This window comes from Macrobrachium rosenbergii, chromosome 16 (genome assembly GCF_040412425.1).
Source record: "Macrobrachium rosenbergii isolate ZJJX-2024 chromosome 16, ASM4041242v1, whole genome shotgun sequence".
Lineage (NCBI taxonomy): Eukaryota > Metazoa > Arthropoda > Malacostraca > Decapoda > Palaemonidae > Macrobrachium > Macrobrachium rosenbergii.
This window is the reverse complement of record NC_089756.1, coordinates 1135961-1153784: the sequence shown is the minus strand read 5'-3', so window position 1 is coordinate 1153784 and position 17824 is coordinate 1135961. Positions and strand designations below refer to the sequence as shown.

The 17824-nt window shown below is 44.2% G+C and overlaps 1 protein-coding gene across 1 annotated transcript in view; it reads right to left on the bottom strand.

Moving 5' to 3' along the window:
- LOC136847042 (activating signal cointegrator 1 complex subunit 1-like) overlaps positions 1-15481 on the bottom strand; it is a 193257-nt gene extending 177776 nt beyond the window's left edge. Inside the window, exon 1 of the mRNA XM_067118278.1 lies at positions 15242-15481. Within this exon, the coding sequence (XP_066974379.1) occupies positions 15242-15365 (124 nt within the window). The 5' untranslated portion in view covers positions 15366-15481. The remainder of the gene's footprint in view (positions 1-15241) is intronic.
- Between the last annotated feature and the right edge of the window lie 2343 nt (positions 15482-17824).

Below are 17824 nucleotides of genomic sequence, written 5' to 3'. Positions count from 1 at the left end.
AGCTTAAGTCCCTGACGCAGAAGGCAGAATTTCAAAAAGCTCACGCGGCAAAAGCAAGTGACAATCGGTAGTCAGGTGAACCACCTGTGCAGTGTTCTAACCAGGTACCTGGAACCATTCCAACTATTCCTCAGATCTTCCATGCCCCTAGTCTCTAGAGGGGAGGAGGGTGGGATTGGTAAATGAGAGTTGTAACTACCAGGTAAGTATGTTCAAAAATTTATTTTATTATGAAAATATCATTTTTAAACATCTAACTTACCTGGTAGTTATATATATAGCTGAAAAGACTTGACACCTTTGGTGGAGGGTCATTTTTATCTCAGCCAACATCGTTGGAATTTGCTTAAGGAATTAATAAACCAACATATAAGGTCCATTTGGATTAAGAAGCTGACTTCAATGAACTCCCTCATTTTGTCTGCTTTCAATCTGTAAGACTAAAGTCCAGCGATCCACTCAGGCTGAATGGATGCAAACTAGGAGCTATTAACCTGTGTACCAACCTCTATGTGACAGACAACCTATAATACCTTGTTCAAAATTGCCACCAAGGAACAAAATGATCATTTGACTAAAATTAATGATTGTGAAGACTGCATTCAATCTTCACAAACAACCATAAAATTTCAACCATTCCAAGGTAAGAACAAAGGGTATTGTTTTATGGAATTGGATTAAGGAAGCTGAGTTCAATGAACTCCGCCTCATTAATGTTGTCTGTATTCCTTAATCTAATTGGTCCAGCGATCCACTCAGGGGCTGAAGACCTCTGGAGCTGCAAAATGGTGTACCAACCTCTATGTGACAGACAACCTATAATACCCTTGTTCCGGGCATCAAAGGAACAAAATGATCATCTGACTAAAATCAATGATTGTGGAAGACTAAAATCACAATCTTCACAAACAACCATCAAATTTCAACCATTCCAAGGCAAGAACAAAGGTCATTTTATAGGATTGGATTAAGGAAGCTGACTTCAATGAACTCCCTCTCATTATGTCTGCATTCTTGAGAGATCCAGGTGATCCACCCAGGGGCTGAAAATCTCTAGGGGCTGTCAACCGGTGTATAACCTCTATGTGACTTAGACCTCCTCTCAATACCCCTGTTCTGGGGCTCTACCAAGGAACTTTCATCCCAATGATTTTGCTGGAAGACTGCGGCCAGTCTTCACAAACAACCATAAAAAACCTCAATTCCAAGGTAAGAAAAAGGGTATTGGTTTATGGGATTGTAGGGGTATTCCCCTCCCATTACTGAATTAGATGCTATAAACGGGCATCAGCGTATAGCAATCTTCGCATAATGTCTTGACTTGTTTTAGATAGAGAGAGGCAAATACTAACTAGTAACTTCTCCAGAAGGTCGTGTCCAAGATACTCTGCAGGGACCTGTTCTGTTTAAGAGCTACAGATAATGCTAATGCCCTGACCTCGTAGTTCACTTTTACTTTCAGAATCTTGTAGTCTATCTCTCTACATTCCATATTTGCATTTTTATCAACTGTCTGATAAAATAAAACAGAGCATTCTTATGAACATCTATACAGAGAGCTTTTTGACTGAGCACCAAAGCCCTTCTGAATTCCTTCTAAAGTCCTTTGTCCTATCCAGGTAGATGGTCTCCCCTTACCGGGGTAGGACTCTCTCTCTCCTCCCCTGTTATGTCCGTTAGGTTCGGAATCTCCAGAACGTTCTGGGCTAGGTTGTGATGAGTATTCATTTTTGCAAGGAAGCCTAGTTGCAGTGAGCAGATTGCCTTGCCTTGTATAAAATCTATATTCTTGATGAGAGCATGTATCTCACTAACTCTTTTTCGCTCCCTGTAGACCAAACTGACCAAGAAAAGAGTTTTCAAATACAGAGTTGCTTTTCCAAGATGCCCTCTCTGCAAGGGATCAACTCCATTATACATCATGAGGAACCTCAGGACCACGTCTGAGGTTCCATGCTGGTGAGTTCTCTATACAAATTTGGGTTACAGAAATATTGGAAGAGGACATCTTGGATGGTTGTCCTTGCACCATCCAGCCAAATACCTCCCACTTGGATTGGTGTTCCTTAATGGTGGATAACTTTAGGATTTGCAGATAAAAGTTTAATTGTCTCCTGGACAAAACTTTTGGCTCTTGTGAGTTTTCCGATAGTCCTAAAGCAGTTACTAGTAGCGTTGTTGTTTTGGTAATATCTTTCCAAAGTGGGGTTGTTTGAGTAGATCTACTTTCTGAGGTAGGCTACCTGGAATGTCCACCATCCAATCCAGTACTTCAATGGGAACCAATCTCTTGTCGTTTAGTAAGGAATAAGGGTCATTCTGGTCCTCTCATGTGACACAAATTTTTTCAATCATCTGTGTATTATCTTGAAATAGGGAAATGCATACAAGATCCAAGTTGGACCAGTCCACCAGAACGCTGGGTCTTCTTCTATTTATATAGCCCTTTATCTGGTACTGTTAGAGCAGTAAGTGTCCAACCTCTTCAAAACCGGTCCAAGAGCAGCTGTGGCGATCCTTTTAGTGTGTCTATGCAAGGACGTCCCCAAAGTCCTGATGTAATAGTTCATTCTTTTGAGAGGGACTTTATTTCCTGCTCAGAATGTCCGCCCTCACATTTTTTCTCCCCTGTATAAAGTGGGTTACTAGTTTTACATTCTCCTCCTTTGCCCAAAGAAGAATTTTGTTGCTTATTGTCTCTGGAGAGACCTGGAGTGAGTGCCCCTTTGTTTGCTGATGTAGGCCAACAAATGCCGTGTTGTCGGTGTTGACCTGCACCTCTTTGTTCCCCACTGTGTTCTTCTCCTGAGAGCTTTGAAGGATTGCAGTTAATTCCTTCTAACTGATGTTTAACTCCTCCTGCTCTCTGTTCCAGGAGCCAGTGCAGACTTTTTGTTTCCCATTCATGTTGCTCCCCATACTGAGTCCAGTAAGAAACCTGGGATAACAACACTAGGTCTGAACCTTCCTCTAATATAGAGAAGGGACCTCCTGGAGCTTGACGGGGACGTTCCACCACTAAAATACGGTCTTATTGGTTCCGAAATGGGGATGCACTTGGTCTCCAGTTCTATTTCCTTGTCCCAGTTCCGATTTAGATGAAACTGTAACGGGCATAGAATTAACTCTCAAAGGAGACAAACCGTTCCAGCGATAGGGAAAGGGTTCCCAGCAGACTCATCCATTCCTTTAATCCATGACTGTCTGTCTTTTATAAAGTTCTGAAATTTTCTTGATGTTTGTCCTGTCTTTGCAATAAACGGAAAAGCCCGAAAATCCTGACTCTGAATCTTCATCCTTTTTGAGGCATAGCACCTCTTGGGATGGGATCTATGAGATTTCTATCTGTTTATCAGTAGACCTCTAATTCTTTGTTAGACGCTAAATGATGCCAGTGCATCTTGCGTTAATGAGCTAACTCCACGTTTGGCTTCCAATATCTTGAAGCCTGACGCCATGACGTCCAATGCCTTGACGCTTGAAGTCTTGGGTTCATTGACGCTTGTCATCATGGTATTTCACTTGATGCTTGACGCCACTGCATCCAGCATGTTAGAGTTTCATTTCTATGTTCAGCGTTTGAAAGAAGGAATGATTCTGGACGTCTAGAAAATTTAGTTGGACGTCTGTTATCCTTCTTCTGTTTTCCTGGTTGTCAAAGGCAGCTGGGAAGACAAAGTCTGCTGCATATTTTTGATAGTAAAGCTAGATCTGTTCAAGGCTTCCTGCTGTTGGGGACAGGCTGGGGAAGCCTCAATGTTTCCTACATTGGTCTCATTATTTTGTTCTCATCAGTTAATAATGGACTCGTGGAGGGTTCACTGAATGAATAACAGACTTTTAATAGTACCAATCCGAGTTCCGGAAGAGGAGGATGACTATTTGGAAGGCAGCACAGTGTCCGAAACGTTCTTGCAGCCCGGTATCCTGACTGAATAGAACTGTCTATGTTTGTTCTTAGTAGGAGAGCTACCCTTGGGGCTGGAAAAGGAAGAGCTCTTGCTGCTGTGGCTACAATCTGTAGTCCATGAAGTGTTATCATGACGTCCCTCAATATTGGGTAACTTGCACTGGAGAGGTCTCGGCTCCAGAGCCAGACGTCAACCTTGTCTGTTTAGGCCTAAAGAGAGAGACCAAACTAAATAAAACCTTTTTAGGGACGAACTTCAGAAAATTCTTGGAGATTTGCATGGGGATAGTAAAATACGCATCCTGGAGGTCCAGTGAGGCCATCCAGTCATGCTGTCTGACCGCTGCTAAAGAACCGAATTTGTTCGTTTCTATAGCTAGTAATCCTTTCACATTTATTTATTCACAAAAAAATATTGAGTGCAATCCCGTCTTTTCAAAGTCTCTTGACCCCAATTTTTATTGGGGATCAGGAATAACACAATGTAGAATCCATGGGAAAGAAGAATTTGGATCCTGAACTCTTGTCTGGTTCCTTTGCAACATCATAGACACTTGTTGCTGTAGAACCTTTCCTTGCCTTGGTTCTGTCGTTGCATTTCAGAAAGGTCATTGAATTGTCTTGTTACTTTGCCAGGGGGCCTACTCAGGCTGGACAGTCCAGGTTATTTTCCTACTTCGCAGTCTGGAGGAGAAGAAAGGCAGGTCCTTCTTCTTCCATAATTGTTTTGAGCCTCTTTGACGTCTTTAATTCATCTACCCCCCTAGAGGAACCTCTATCAGAGGGCCACCATCTCTTGATACCTCGCTGAAATACCTGAAACACAGGAACCTCAGCCTTACTCTTTTTAGCGATGAAAGTCGTAGGTGGACTTTTCTTGCTGTTTTAGATCTTAAATCTTACGTGGTTTTCTGGGCCAAAGATGAAAAGGCCTCTATACCAAACCTTGAGAGAAGGGGTGAGAGATCATCTGGTATAAATCAATTCTGATTTTGATTGGAGCTGACCCCATTAGCCAGGAAAGAGCAAAGATGGGCCCTTTTCTTCAGGAGTCCCGCTGAATGAAAGGTGCAGTTGATTCGTTGAACTATCTCCGAGTCCTTTATCCATACACGACATCATATACTTTAGTAGGAAAAACAAATCGTTAATCTTAGAGGGGTAAGTCTTTCATTGTTTCTCCTCTTAATGTTTTCAATATCAAATTTCTTCTTGAAATGCTTCATTAAACAACCTCCACTTAGACGCCTTCAACTTTGAGTAAATTTATGAATTTGAAAAGGTCTGCAAGTTCTTTATTATGATTACAAACAAAGAATTGATAAATTTCTTGTCTGGGAAAATTTAATGAAAATATCTTCATAAGCCTTTTCAAGTCTGATAAAAGCTGATGGCCTTTTATATTGTCTTCGTCAGAAATCTCTACAATAGGATTCACAGGAGAATGCGAGATATTATCATTCTCTTCTTCCGATTTTATAAGACGGAAATAATTCTTCATTTGCTTTCAAAATATCATCTTGACGCCTGGCGGGCCTGGCGAGGAGTCTCTTGATTCCTTTTTGTTGTCGAACCATTTTCAATAAGCTTAATGTCTTGGCGTCCAGCTTCATGATGCCTGAAAGTCCTGGCGTCTAACTTCGACACTTGGCGTCCAGGCGTCCAGCTTCTCAGGTTGACATCCTGGCGTCCAGCTTCTCGACGCTGCGGCGTCCTGGCGCCAAATGCTTCATCGGTTAATTCAGGTCAATCCTGGCGTCCATCACTTATCCCAACTTAAAATTATGTCCCGTCAAACCTTAGAGGTTATTTGAGAACTGGCCGCCTGTCGACATCGGTCAAAACGCTTCCTCCGGTTGACGTACAGCAACCAATGGACGAAAAAACACTTTAACCTCGCCTTTCCTATGGCGAGGTGAGCGTCCTGGGAAACGCCAACAGGAACCCTCCAGTTAAATGGACGACTGCTCGTGGGAGCTAAAGCCTCTTGCCTCCCTTCGTCTGTCGACTTTCCTTCTCACAGGGGTTGGTGAGCTTGGAAGAGGTCTAGGACTAGGAGCACAACAGGACCGTTAACACCTCCACTGCACTTGCACCTAACAACATATTAACACTTTTATTTTTTAGATCTCTTATTATCGATCACATATTATCCCTGTCTTCTGAGAGGGATTTTACCTGTTGGGCCAGGGTCTGAATGGCAGCCAACAATTCATTAAGTATTATAACCTTACCTGTTTCAGTAGGGGTTCAGAGACTACCACTTACGGGAGAAGGATCAATAGGATAGTTATCAAGGGGAAAAGAATTAACTATTTCCTGGTTATATCAAAAAAGAATATTAAACAGTACTCTTGGCTCTTCTGAGCCGGTCTTTCATTCCCGTTCTTCAGACATACTAACATTTGAAGATCCAAGGAGACTTTCCTGGCTGGTTTCATCTCCACACATTTTTCACACTCTTCTTTTTGAAGTCAGATATGTTTTAAGAAAATCCAAAATCGCTAACAAGCAAAAGCTGAGAAAGTGTACTTCACCAAAATAAGTTGCGAAAACACAGGCTTTAATTAAATTGATCGATGTTACCTCGACAATAATTAGGGAGGGAAGATCTGAGGAATAGTTGGAATGGTTCCAGGTACCTGGGTCAACTTCAAAGGTGGTTCACCTGACTCAACCGATGTCTCTGGTTGCTCCGCCCCGATGGGCGTGGTTTTGAAATTCTGCCTGTGGGAGGAGCCAGGGGTTTAAGCTAAAACCATAACTACCAGGTAAGTTAGATGTTTAAAAATTCCAATTTGTCTTTCGGTCCAGGTTCAGACTGAGGGGTGGCATGAGGTGGGCATAGTGTGCAATGTAAAGGACCTTAGGTTTGTATAGTTAGGAAAAATACAATTTACTTTCAAAAATTGTGATTTGTTCCAACACGATATACAAACTGTCGAACCTTTACATTAGGAAGACTCACTGGTTGGAGGGAGGAATCTGAGTGAGTCTCCTGAACTGACTGGAGTTCTGCACACCTGGGCCACTCCTCCTGGTCAAAAAAGTGAGGAGGGGTACCGAGCCTCTGACATATTGATCGGAGTGTGGGAACTGCAAGATCAAATGTCAGATACTGGATCTTTTCGCATGAGTGAGGAAACGTGACTCATACGAAATAGGCTGGAAGGATCTAGAGTTGGAGGCAGTAAGGGAAAGCCGAGATAGGGTTCCCTTATTGCCAGTCTCTCCTTCCTCCCCTTGCTAGAGGAAGGAGCAGAATTGCTTCTATGATTCTATAAGAAAAATAGAACGGGTGCTCGATGTGTAGACTTACCGCATCAGTGCCAGTTCCAGCAGCTATTGGTTCGAGTCCTATTCTCATCCCTAAGGAGGAGAAGTTGGAGGACGGGGAAGGAGGCAGAAGAGAGGCCAGTCACTCTCAGAATCCTTCTTACTTCCAGAACCAACACCTTAGGCGAGATGCTACTCGTCCTCTTGAAGGAGCCGGGTAAGACAACACAACTTGTTGAGCAGCCACCACAGAGCCAAGGAAAAAGGGTTCCAAGGGCCTGTGGGCAAGACCAAAGGAAGAAGACAAGAGTGTGGTCTAAGAGACCACATCTTGCTTCCAGACTGACAGAAACTTCCGGAATGCGAGGGATGGACCAAGCCATCGACTTCGTGAGCTCTCGGGTGGAAGGTACCGGTATCGTCGTCGTCAGCTGCCAAGTACCTCCTTTGATCACTTCACAAAGTCAGGAGGAAGATGTGTCCTTAGACACTTCTTCCTTGGGAGAGACAGTACTAGCGAAAACGTTGACGACATCCAGGTTAGGAATGTCGATTCTTTCGGAAAGTACCACAGCTCCCTAATAGGACAAAGTAACGAATGATCTGGATCATCGACACAAAGTCCAAGGAGGAGGGGAACAAGAAGGACTCGAACCCGACAGTAGATGCCAATGGATTCAGAGTCCACCTACGACATCCGAGAAGGAGTTGAGGTATGATCCCCATCCCTGTTCTTCCATCTTCTATGCCAAGGCCAGGGTAAGATGAGAGATGGTCCTAAGAGGGCATATCTCTATCCAACAACTCTCGTAAGGCGCGTGCAGAGCACGGACAGGAACCCTAAACGAGAGTCACATGCCACCCAGGGAACAGTTCCCTGGGACAGCACGACTGAAGAAGCTTCTCGTCCGTAGCTAACTCTCGACTGAGGAGACGAAGGCTACTTCAGATAGAAGACTAGGTCGCAAGGGCCTACGTTCTTCACAAATGAAATGGAGAGAAGCAACCCTCGGCGGAGAAGACAAGGAAGTCCAGACTTGACAAGCACTCTGACCCGAGAAGTTGTGACAACGACACCACCAGCGAAGACAGATCCAGTCCCTGGGACAGTGTTGCAGAGGACTTCAAGGGATATCCAGCTATATCCGTTGCCGCTCGGCGAGAAAGCCTGTGCTTGCAAGGAAAGCTGGAAAGTCTCCCAGTCCTGAACACACAGGGATGTACTGCCTCAAGAACCGCTTCTTGTGTAGCTGCTACAGGAGGTTGGGTCAAGCGGAATTCTTCTCGATGCCTCAGCAATCAGGTCGGATGAAGGCGAAGTCTTCAAATATTTGTCTGTAACTTGGGGTGAGCAATGTTTGTGAACCCCTAGCGAAACGGACAAATATGGAGGAAAAAACGTCGATATCGAGTTTTCACCAAAAAGACAGCATGCCTCACCGGAGCGGCCCCTGGTCTGGTATGAAGGAGCGAGAAAAAACTACCGACTTGTGTGCAGGGAGGCAACAGAAGGACAGTAGGGATTTCTCAGTCGAGCAGTCTCTGCATGAATCTTCATGAAGAAAGAGTGAGCAGCAAGTTCCGTCCCGATCACTCAAACCCAAGGCCAGGTTTGCCTACCAATACATCCCCACCAGGAATGCATCTGGTTAATTGAGCTGTCGAGTGTGCAATAGAACAACACTCGAGTACCTGCAAATGTCGAGATGAAACAGGAGGAAAAAAGATTGCCTCTTGTTTGTCGACAAATGCCACTACTGTGGTTTTGTTGTTCAACGAAACCAGTGAGTGCCATAAACCCATCCTGAATTCTCGGATGGCCAAAAGGCTGCCCTGAGCCCAGGATGGTGATGAGAAGGTACTAATCGTCTCAGTCACACAACTTCAAGACAAGGTCTTACCAGTGTGCGCCTATTCCTCAATCTGTGAATCCATAAGTAGACACAAGATGTGAGAGGAATATGCAAGCATATTCGAAGGTTCCTTCAATCAAGCATTAGCCTAACTCTTTCCTCATACATCGAAGAGGAAAGAAGGATGGAGGAATGGAAGCAGACTTCCATTCTCCACCATGGGGAAGCTTCTGCAAGATGACAGGGTACCGAGCCAATTAGCTCTGGCTGGGCTGGCATTTCCCAAATCGGGAGCACAGGAGAGGAGGTGGGATGGAAGTTCGATGGAAAGAATTGCTGAGACCTAAGGGAAATAGATACTTCTCCTGAAGGAATCCATTCCCAGGTCTCAGCAATGTAGCTGCCAGTTCCAGAGACTCGATAAGTAGCATTTCATCCAAGCATCAGCAGTTGCAATCTTCTTCTGAAGCCTAGGACTTCTTAGCTAAGGAGTTGAGGGGGGACTGGCTTGAACTCAAGGTCGAATTGAGATGACTAAGACCCAAAGTTCTTTGCCATTGTCCAAAGGACAAGTCGGTGCCCTGGTACGAACTTTGATTACCGAGGTATCTGGCAAATCTCTGAAAGAGAAAGGCAGAACCAAGTAAAGGTTTGTTCCTATGGGTCGAGCCAACTCGGGACTTACAAAACCGGAGATCCGAATTGGGACAAAGTCCTTCTTCTTAGCACCAGAATTGCCCAAAAAACTGCCATCGGCAAGACCCTCCGAGGCAAGAAGAATTCATATTCTGTCGAGGCAGGGGTGGAAGCTTGGTGTCTCGACCTGAATTAACTCCTTTGAAGAAAAGAATTCATCAGGTTGAGAATGCTCCCGGAAGCCAGAACTGCAAGTCCCCACACTGATGAAGGTTATTCGGGAACTGCAAGGGTTGCAAGTGATGAAGGTTATTCATTGGGGAGCCTCCTGTCCTGTCCCAGGGGCGCAAAGTTCTCCAAAACACGGGGCGATCGTAACTTGAAGAGGAAGACCCTTGCTGTTTCTGAAGCATGAAACTCCTGTACCTCTCCCCTTGGAGGGAGACCTTGACACATCCCATGAAACCCTCCTTGGCTACTGGTTGTACCACGAGAGAATCAGGGGGCCGACACCCAAAGCACACCAGGCAGCCGAACTCCGAAGATAATTTCGTCGGAGCTCTCTCTGTCCGTCTTGCGCCTCTCGGAACAACCGAAAGGAGAAGGGAACAGGTGAGGAGAAAGAGTATGCCTACCTGTCCTGCCAGTAAGATAAGCAAGAGAGGAGGACCGTGAGCGATAATCAACCGAAGGAGATTACTGCCACACGGGGAAGAAGAGCACTTGTGCCGTGGCAAAGTGCTTTCCTGGGAAAGAAAAAGTTCCATTCACTGAACATAGCCGAGAACCCGAATCAGAAAAAAACAGAGTAGGGCCGAGCCGAGCTGATCACGCGAACGCAATCCAGCTGGTTGGTATGCGGCAGACTGGGAGGCAGGCGGGGCGAGCTGAGCCGAGCTGAGCCAGTCTGGCAAGCCGAGTCAAGCCAGTCTCGTAAGCGAGACCGGGGGCAAAGCCGAGCCGATCGCGCGAACACAATCGTAACTGGGCAGGCCGGACTCGTCTGCTGTGAACAATTGCTAGTTTCCCGAACTCTAAACTCCTTCGAGGCCGAGGCCCCTCGAGAAGAAGGTTCAAGAGGGAATTCTGTGTCTGCTATCTTGCATGCTTGAACCCTAAAGTTCAAGACACAAGAATGCAGCCCTGCCGAGCTACTGAAGCAGCTGGCGGGCAGTATCAAGACACCTGGCGTCTCGGCACCCAGACACCCGGGCGTCTCGGCACCCAGACACCTGGGTGTCCCGGCAACCAGACACCTGGGTGTTTCGGCACTTTCTCTCTTCAGGAGAGCGCTCATGATTCATAGAATTTGAGCTACCCACGAGAGTTCCAAAAATCGGGAGCGGCTGCTTTGTTTCCCAATAGATCGAAAGAGCCAAGCACAGAATCAGTCTTATATGCAGACTTCCAAGACTGGCAACGAGGGCGTGGCCTTGAGAGGCCGCGCTCTCGCGGCCCCTGAAACGCAAGATCCCACAGGAGAATGCGAATCGGTTCCCGCCTGAGGGCGGGAAGAGCCAACGAGAGAAACTTGTCTCCCGGAAGAGAGTCAGTCCCTTAGAAGTCCCGCAGGACTCCCGAAGGGAATCTCTTCCCTGCTTCTTCTGATGTTCAAACCAACAGGATCGAGACACCAGGCTGGGAACCCGACCGAGCACTGGCAAGCACTTGGGGAGCGCTTGCGTGCTGGCAGGAAGAGGAGCCGAGACACCTGGGTGCCTCGGCCCTTTCTCTCGCACTGCTCCCAAACTGGGCTGAGGAAAATCTCTCCAGACCAGATCGGGATACTCGATATTCCATAGAATCTCGAGCACTCAGAGCAGCTCACGAACAAGCGGCCGAAGCAGCCCCCGTCTTAGAGGCGGAACCTCCAGGACTGGGAACGGGATTGCAAACCGAGGTCTGCGCGCCCGCGGCTTCCGAAACATAAAACCCAGGGCTATGCAAATCGGTTTCCTAACCCGAAGGTCGGGAAGAGCCAACGAGAGACCCACTGCCTCCTCGGAAGGAGGCAGTCCCTAGCCTTCCTCTCCTTCGGCCAACGGAGGTCTGTCCGATTCTCGGGACCCCCTTGGACCTCAGGAGAGGAAGGGAAGACACAGCAGAAGACGAAATCGAAGATAAGATGAAGAAGACAGCGGCTACTTCCACAGGGCCGCTTCCTTCACCTCCACTCCGACATCTTCTACAGGATGGTGGACACGAAACATCATAACCTACAGGGCAGTCCGGCTGGAACACAACGGACGCAGCCCACAACACCACCACCAGGAGAAGCAGCAGGCATGATCAGGACAGCCGATGCAGGAGCTACGGCAGCGGTTCGGAAGGCAGGAGCTACTGTAACAGCCAGGAACATCACTTCAACAGGGCGACTTCCTTCATTTTCATGCCGACATCTTCTACAGGATGGCGGACATTGTAACCCCTGGGGCAGCTGGCAGGAACACAATGGAAGTGGCCATGGGCATGACAGCCAGCAGAGGCGGCAGGCATGATCAGGACAGCCGATGCAGGAGCTACGGTAGAGGTTCGGAGGTCAGGAGCTATTGCAACAACCAGGAACGTCACTTCCACAAGGCGACTTCTTTCCCCTTCATGCCGACATCTTCTACAAGATGGCAGACATCGTAACCTCCAGGGCAGCTGGCAGGAACACAATGGAAGCGGCCCCAGGCACGACCACTAGGAGAAGTAGCGGGCACGATCAGGACAGCCGATGCAGGAGCTACATTAGCGGTTCGGAAGGCAGGAGCTACTGCAACGGACAGAAGTGTCATGTGAAAGTCACCAGCAGCGACAGGAATAATCAGAGTGGCTGCGGCAGGAGACCAGGAAGAGCAGCCCAGAGACTGTCGTCGAGTTGACAAGAGCATAACACGGGGAACAGCAGGAGTAGATGGACCACAGGTACGTCGGAGGCAGTGCAACAGCATACATGAAGACCAGCAATGACAGCGATCTATCCACATCAGCGAGAACAGAGTCAGAACAATCCCGACGTGGAAATATGTCATCTAATTGTGGTTGATCCCGAAGCAACACTGAATGAATGTTGGGACTGCTTCATACGAGATATCCTTTGTTATATCCAGCAAACTACTGCTGTGTCTGCGATGCTCACTGTCAACCTGAAAGAAAAGCAAAGATGATTAGTAGAGGGAGGCTCCTCTCGCTACAAGGGGAACTGCCCTACGCAGCGGGAGGAGGTACTCTAGAAGAGGTCACCCGATCGCTCCCTGCCCCTGGTCTTCGCCCGACGAGTGAGCAAAGAGGGCCAAGGAGAGAGATCTACTAAAGGGGAGAAGGAAGAACCTAAGGGAAGAGAAAAAATGACGGAGGGGAGGCCACCAAGGGCACCGTAGAAGCGGAACTTACTGACAACGGCCGCAACCTCCCACCCGGTCCCCAGTTCTCTAAGCGCAGGAGGAGAGCAACACTCAGCATAAGTAGGAAGGAATTAGTGATGCCCCTTATACACGGAGGGTGGAAGCCCAAGAAGGGAACGAACTCTTACGTTCCAATGAATGTAGGAGAGTGAAGATATTACGTCCCAAACTATATCTCCGAATGTACAGGGGTGCCTTCAATATTTATGTAAAGGGCTGCTGGAAGAGAAGCATTATCACTCGGTCACACTTCTCCAATAACGCCCTTGGCCGGCAAACTCAAGACACAGCGCAGGGAACGACGGCTTATGCAAGGTTATTACAAATCGTGGGTTTGTATTAATAAATATCAAACACACGTAAATATAAAATACAGAAAGATCCCACCGGGATAATAAGAGCTTAACGACAGTCTGGCAGAGAGAACGAAAACACATCAGCAACGCATGACGGCCGAAAGCAAACTGGAATGTTTACATCCAGGAAGGCGGGTATTCCCACCTACCTGGCGGTAGTTACTGCCTAACCACCTTGCTCAAGAGTTTAACAGCCGTTTCCAGCCTATGCCTGAAAGTAATTCCTAATGTAAAGGACCGACGGTTTGAATATCGTGTCGGAACAAACAAGAATTTTCCCACCAAAAAAAAGGAGAAAAGCGGGCAGTCAGGCAGAGAGCGAAGAAACAATGTCCATATTCTACGACGGCCAAAAGCAAATTGGAATGTTTACATCCAGGCAGGCGGTACTCCCACCTCCCAGACAGTAGTCAACTGCCTAACCACCTTGTTTGAAGTTCAACGGCCGTTTCCAGGCTACGCCTGAATGTAATCCCTAATGTAAAGGACCGAGAGTTTGTATATTGTGTCAGAACAATTAACTTTTTCTACAGTTTTTTGGTTGCTAATTATGAATTTACCTTTAATTTTTGGCGCTCGAGTGTAATTAACCTGTAATTAACCCCTAAAGTCCATCAACAAGGGGTTTCCAAATGTGATCTTCACAAGACAGAGCACGGGTATGTCTGTTTCGAACAGTTCATATCCAGTCCGGCAAGTGCTATAACGGTATTATTTCACTTATGGACATTAATGTGATTTGAATGATTTCAACATAAAATATAGGTTTTTCTGTTGTATTATGATGTGATTTGAATGATTTTGAGGTTTATTTCCATCGCAAATGAATACTTACCCTTCCCCGGGAAATGATATACTGTATACAAAATTAATAAAATTACGACTTGTCAGAATACTGCACCCCCTCCCATAGCTAACATAATGCAAAACTGTGTTTGGACTGTCCACTGGAGTCGTTGAATGGGTCCATGTCAAACCCTAAAAGTTAGAAAAAACCAGTTGAAAAGGTAAAACAGGCCGGAGTGGTACCTGTTCCATTTATCTAAGTAGAACTCCGTATAAATATCCCGTTCAGCAAGTGCAATAACTTGTTAACATCGGACCCCTAGGCCAGTACTAAACACAGCAAAGGTCATTCCAATTGACAGACAACAAACAAATGCACCGCCAGTATCAAGCCCTAGAAGTGTACAAAAACCAGTTTCCAAGGTAAAAACAACGAGCTAATACTTAGTTCATTGGGACCTATATATATATATATATATATATATATATATATATATATAGTATATATATATATATATATATATATATATATATATATATATATATATATATATATATATATATATATATATATATATATATATATATATATATATATATATATATATATGAAATTTTTATCACACACGTGATTTATATACAATCATGAAGCTACAAATTGTTTATATCAAATTCCCTTCGGTGATATTCTCCATGGAGAATTATCACCGAAGGAATTTATATTAAAACGACATTTTGAATGGGTCCATGTCAAGGGTTCGCGTCCAGTGGTACCTGTTCATTTATCACTATATAAATTCCCCTTTGATAATAATATATATATATATATATATATATATATATATATATATATATATATATATATATATATATATATATATATATATATATATATATATATATATATATATATATATATATATATATATATATATATATATATATATATATATATATATATATAATATATATTATTGTGGTTATCTAGGTTAGGTTAAGTAGCATGGGTCTAGTGTGCGCCATTATGCTACTTACCGAATCCATATTCATCGTTCTCTGTGTAATTGGCGTTGGTATTACCACTCGGTATCGTGTTGAGGACTCTGTAACAACGACTCCCCACCCATAAAGTAGAGGGACGCATAAAATTCAGTGCCATGTTTGCCGTCAGGCGTCAGTGGGGTTGTTGTTGTTGGCAGTAGTAGTAGTAGTAGTAAAAATATGAAGTATGTCTTCCCTCTGAAACGGCTCCCCTGCTCGTTCTATTTCGCCTTGGTTGTGCTTGTTTAAAGTATATTTTCCCTATATGGTACCGTATTTTTTTTTAAATACATTCTTCAGTATATTAATTTTCCTTTCTAGATTAATCTTTGAATAGTAAGATGATGGATTTTAGCTCCTCTTTAACTTCCTGATAAACGACTCTTTATGATTCTAATATCGTTGTATTGTGGGCTATAAAGTAGGAAATATCCTAGGTTTTCAGTTACATCTTCACAACACAAACATTTGGCGTCTTTTCTTCCTCAGTTTTCCATGTCTGGGCTGGGAAACGGCAAGGAAATTTATCTAACTTAAACGCTGAACCTTAAGGACCCCATACATTCAACGTCAGCGATTGTTTGAACGATTGACGTTATCGACTCACATACACACACAATTCAGGCAGTATGAACCATGGTATGAACGACCTCCGCACCAATCTCAGTCTGAACAAAGATTTTGTCTAGGCAAGACAGGATATCAAACGTGCGTGATAGCGTTAAGAGGTGTTGCTGCCGCCTATGTTGGGGCAGAATTAGAAAAGTCTAAAAGAAAGAAAAGGAAATGAGTGAAACAGTGGTTGACTAAGAGAAATGAAGTTTTCTCACACTGCTTTACTCAAGGAACTTGCTCTAGAACCAGGAGACTGGTTTAATTATTTACGTTATGGACTAGGAAACTTACTTAAAATTATTATCTTCAGTGTCGTGAAAAAATTGGATCCGTTTTTTTTCTCGACAATCCTTCACAACGTTCAGGTAAGTGAGGGGAAGTGGTAGGCTAAATAGGCGGCAGAGTTCGTGGTTCTCATTTTTCTGTAAATATGCTCGAGTGTTATTTATGTCCGGAGAGTTGCCTGCGTTAGCAGTATCTTCAATTTCGGAGAGGCTCTCTTTTAAACGATTCAAATACATTCTTTGATAAAATAACCAATGTAGAAATTTTGAAAGGGAACCGAAGCAACGTCGAGACATGCAGAGGGACGATATGCGTTTTATTCGGGGTCATAACACATTCCATGCGTCATTTCCCCAGCCAAGTTGTTCATTTGTAGTCAAGAGCCGGTTCATATAGTTTGCTAATTTAATGCCTTTGCATTTTTTGCCATCCGAGGCTTGATATAGTTGATATTCAGTTAAAGTATAGTCTGATTATTCAGAAATAAGATTTGTATAAAATTGTAACTTTCAGAAGCCAGTTTTTTTTTTATTATTATTTTATGGGTTTTGTATAACTTTTCTTTCAGAGTTGTGTTTTGTAACCGACCGGATGGTCCTTGAGGGTGTGCGTTAGTTTAATGTATGTTAAATCTAAATAGTCTATTTTTTAATAAAATTGTAAAACCGTAGGCTACCTGATCTTGATGGACCGTCGCTTCGATGTTTGGTGATAGTGTCCTTCGGGCCTGATCATCCCAGTACCATATCCTCCGGGACTTAGAACCCTCCCGGTCGTGGGGAAAAATTCGCCACATTTAGTCTCCTGCCATCAAAAAGAAAGATACGCCTACCCGTAAATCTATTACATCTCAAGAAAGATTACTGGCTACACTGAGGTACCTCGCCACTGGTCGCCCCTATGAGGACTTGAAGTTTTCGACATTTATATCTCTGCACAATCTCTTGGCAAAATAATTCCAGAGACTTGCAAAGCCATCATGGAAATTTTACAGCCAGATTATATGAAGGTGAGTCTAGTATATGATACAGGGCAGTTCGCCAAATGATTACTCTCAAATAGGCCTACTTTCCAATTAACAGGAATTTTGAAAGTCAAAGTTATTTGAAAAAGACCTTTATAAACTAGGCGCCGTCTATTAAACGAGGTATTTTAGTTATTAGTTGTATTTATTATTATTACTGAACAAAACTCACTGAACACATTGAGTTGAATTGTAATGGTTTGGCGAAATGCATAGCTTATGGGAATGCAAATGAATTGGGTAATTTGGGCCCTCCTCTCACAGGTCAATAAAAATCATATCGTTAAAAAAAATTTTTTTATTAATATTATTATATAAGCTGAATATGAATTAAATAATTTACACCAATAACTTCATAAAAAACGTGAAAACCTTAAGTCTTTTTCAAAAAAGTAACTGAGTGTAGGTCTATTAACGTCATATTGAGTTCTAATAAACTAAGAAAATAATACAAAACTAACATAAAAAAACCTATAAATTAAATACAAAACAAATTACGGCTTCAATAGCTAATGTACTCTCTCCGGTAGGCAGCTCGGAAATAATTGTTAATCTTTTTCAAAACTAGTTTTCGTTGCTGAGGGGTCTTTCTCCTGAAGTTTTACGAGTAGTTTCATGCAGGCATCATGTTCCCCCCCCCCCCTTTATCACTG